Raw genomic sequence first — 3642 nt, 5'->3', positions numbered from 1 at the left:
TAATAGAATCATTCCCCCTCATAGTACGTGGTAAACCAAGCACGAAATCCATGCTAATATCCACCCAAGGAGATTCAGGAATTGGTAGAGGAGTATACAAGCCAGTGTTTTGAATATTATTTTTAGACTGTTGACAAACCATGCATTTTTATACGTACTTTTGAACATCTCTTTTAATAGAAGGACAAAAATAACGTTCTTCAACCAAAGCTATTGTTTTATCACGTCCAAAATGTCCACCAAGGCCACTGCCATGTAATTCTTGGATGAGATGAAGACGTATGGAACATTGTGGAATACATAAACGATTTCCTTTAAAGAGAAACCCTTCTTGAATGAGAAAATCATCAACACTTCCTGTTGAAGAACCACACTTGTCCCAAAGTTGCTTAAATTCTTTGTCTTCACTATATAAATCTTTTAAGAAATCAAAGGCTAAACTCTCATGTATAAGAGTAACCAGAAGATGAGCTCTCCTACTCAAAGCATCAACAACTTGATTAAGTTTCCCACTTTGATGTTTAATGGAAAAATTATATTGGTTAATAGTAGATAACCATCTATTATGCATCCTATTGACCTTTGCTGAAGTTTTCAAAAACTTGAGAGCTTGATTATCAGTATTGACAACAAATTTACTGTGAATAAGATAAGGATGTCAATTATTTAGAGCTTGAACAAGAGTAATTAATTCCAACTCATAAGTAGACCACTTCTTCCTTGTATCTGAATTCTTTTCACTATAGTATGCAACTGGATGTCCTTCCTGAGATAACACATCACCAATGCCAACAACAGAAGCATCACAATGAATCTCAAAAGGTTTATCAAAATTTTGCATGGCAAGAACAGGTGCACTGCACATTTTTTCCTTGAGAAGATTAAAGCTCTTATCTGCTTCTTAGTCCACTCAAAAGTATCACACTTCAAACAATCTGTCAAACCAGCTACAATGGTACTAAATTTTCTCACAAATCTTCTATAGAAAGAAGCTAACCCATGAAAACTTCTTACTTCACGAATAGATGTTGGAGTAGGCCAATTCATAATTGCCTTAACTTTAGAATCATCCACAGAAATACCAGTATCCGACACAACATATCCCAAGAAAGTGACCTTGTTTGTAAAGAAAGTGCACTTCTTTAGATTCACATACAAAACATTGTCCTGCAGTGCCTGAAAGACTTGAGATAAATGTGAAATATGCTCTTCTTCATTGTTGCTAAAAATCAGTATGTCATCAAAATATACAATGACAAACTTTCCAAGAAAAGGTTGCAGAACTTGATTCATGAGGCGAATAAAAGTACTAGGAGCATTAGATAATCCAAAAGGCATGACTAACCACTCATATAAACTTTCTTTTGTTTTGAAAGCTGTTTACCATTCATCACCTTCTCGAATACGTATTTGATGATACCCACTACGTAAATCAAGCTTTGTAAACACTTTAGCACCCAAAAGCATATCTATCATGTCATCAATTCTTGGTATGGGAAACCTATATGGTATAGTAACTCTGTTTAATGCTCTACAGTCTATACACATACGATGTCCACCATCCTTTTTGTCTACTAAAAAGGCTGGACTAGCACAAGGACTTTTGCTAAGTCTTACCAAATCTTTTTGTAACAAATCATCAACCTTACCTTGTAAAATCTCATGTTCTTTAGGACTTAACCTATAATGAGGTTGATTAAGAATAGAAGTTCCAGGTATAAAGTCTATCTGATGTTGTAGATCTCTTAATGGAGGAAAAACATTGGGTAATTCAGTAGGAAATAAGTCATTGAAAGAAGATAATAAAGGTTGTACCTTGTCTGGAATTTCCACCATTGGTTTATCAGCTTCATGAGAACTCAAAGAATGATTTGGTTGTAAAGAATGAACAATGGTGGCAACTAGTGCATCTGTCTTCTTATCTGATGGTTCCTTGACTGAATTAGAAGATTGTAAAGGCCATAGAACTTTAGTAAACCCTTCATGAACAAAGGTATAAGTATTCTCATAGCAGTTATGAACAGCACGAATATCATACTGCCATGGTCTTTCCAATAATAAACTTGCTGCAGTCATATTAATAACATCACACAAAACATAATCTGAATACCCAGGGAAAGAAAACTTCACCAAACATTGATGATTAATTTGCTGAGTGGAAGAGTTGTTTATCCATCCAACTGAATACGGTTTTGGATGAAGAGTAACAGGTAAACCAAGTTTCTCAACTAACTTTGCAGAAACATAGTTTTCTGTACTTCCACTGTCAATGATCATAGTGCAAAGCTTCTCTTCAATGAAACAATGAGATCTGAAAATATTATGTCTCTGAGTAGGACATGGTTCAGTGATTAAAACTGGTCGAATCATCCCAAGGAAATCTGCATCATAAGTCTCATGTTCTTGAAGATAAAATGATTCATCATCTCATAATGCTTCTTCTTCTTGTGTTTCGTCTGAAGTTTCATTAATGTAAGCATGGAATTTGCGACAATCACTAGAAGTATGGCCAGTTTGGTTGCACTTGTTACATTTATCTTCTCGAAATTTTGAATAAGGGTTAGAGGGTTTAGATAATGGTGGAAAATCTTGTTGAAACTGATTACCTTTAGTATTGCGAATAAAATTTCGTTGTGGAGGAGGCTTAGGTGGCTTAGCAGATGAGATATGCATTGTAGGAGCGGGTTCTGAAGGAACATAAGTAGGTTGTTGTTGCTGATATGGTTGGTTTGCACTTCTGTCATGTGGATCAACAAAGACAGTTGATCCCTGTGAGGATGGATCAACAAAGAATGTTGATCCCTTTTCAGCTTGGTAACCATAAGAATAATTATATGGTCTGGCAGTTTTAGAAAAGTGTTGATAACGAGCTTGACGTGGAGTTGCTTGTATAGAGGTACTGAGTACACACCTTTCAACTCTAATATCTAATTGGATGGCTTCAACCATTGTAAACACGGACTGCGTTAGTACCTGTTGAATTAAATTATTCAAACCAGCTATAAAACGTGCAACAGTTTCATTCAATTGGTTACGAGCAACTAAAGCATAGAACTCAGCAACGTATTCTTCAACTAATCTGGCCCCTTGTCGACAGTTCTGAAGCTTAATAAAAAGTTGTTGCATATAATCTCTAGGTAAGAATTTATCTCTTAATAATTGTTTCATTCTTTGCCATGTACGTATAGGAGGTTTATGAGCATTGCGTCGATCTTCACCGAGTTTTTCCCACCAAGATGCAGCTCCACCTTTTAATTTATAAGCTACCAGTTTAACTTGAGAAGATTCAAGAACTTCCATGAAAGTGAAAAAGGAATCGACTTCATAAAACCAATCCAGCAAGTCTTCAATATGTAAACCACCATGAAAACTAGGTATATCAGCCTTCAACTTATATTCTGGTAAAGTTCCATAAGGATTCATACCAGATTTTAATCGTTTTTCATCAACCCATTGTTGCTCTTTGAGTTCTTAAGCTTTGTCATCTTCATCATAGTTGAGGGGTATGATAATCTTTTTTTGTTAACATAACCTTCCAAGGGTTCCTTGTGGTAAAGGGTATGGAAAATATTCTCAGGAATATTATCATTCTGAGTAAAAGAAGGTTTATCTTTTTTGGTTTCATCTTCTTCTTTTTCGCCA

The 3642-nt window shown here is 35.3% G+C and overlaps 1 protein-coding gene across 1 annotated transcript; it reads right to left on the bottom strand.

Annotated features, from left to right (window-relative positions):
- Positions 1–658: 658 nt before the first annotated feature.
- Positions 659–3423, bottom strand: LOC113336036. Its single transcript, XM_026582033.1, has 3 exons — positions 2607–3423; positions 1385–2381; positions 659–857 (listed from the first exon to the last, which is right to left on the bottom strand). The coding sequence occupies exons 1-3, from the start codon at positions 3421–3423 to the stop codon at positions 659–661; spliced, it is 2013 nt and encodes a 670-aa protein (XP_026437818.1).
- Between the last annotated feature and the right edge of the window lie 219 nt (positions 3424–3642).

This window comes from Papaver somniferum, unplaced genomic scaffold, assembly GCF_003573695.1.
Source record: "Papaver somniferum cultivar HN1 unplaced genomic scaffold, ASM357369v1 unplaced-scaffold_150, whole genome shotgun sequence".
NCBI classification, from domain to species: Eukaryota; Viridiplantae; Streptophyta; class Magnoliopsida; order Ranunculales; family Papaveraceae; genus Papaver; species Papaver somniferum.
The sequence above is the reverse complement of the archived record's forward strand: the minus strand, read 5'-3'. Positions and strand labels throughout refer to the sequence as shown.

Excerpts from the sequence above, each read along its gene's own strand:
- LOC113336036 (XM_026582033.1), bottom strand. The coding sequence starts at position 3,423 with ATGAATCCTTATGGAACTTTACCAGAATATAAGTTGAAGGCTGATATA. Across the intron at positions 2,382-2,606 it reads TTTTATTCGCAATACTAAAG|ATTTCCTTGGGATGATTCGA; the intron begins GTAATCAGTTTC and ends CTTATGATGCAG. Across the intron at positions 858-1,384 it reads ATTCGAGAAGGTGATGAATG|TGCACCTGTTCTTGCCATGC; the intron begins GTAAACAGCTTT and ends AAAAATGTGCAG.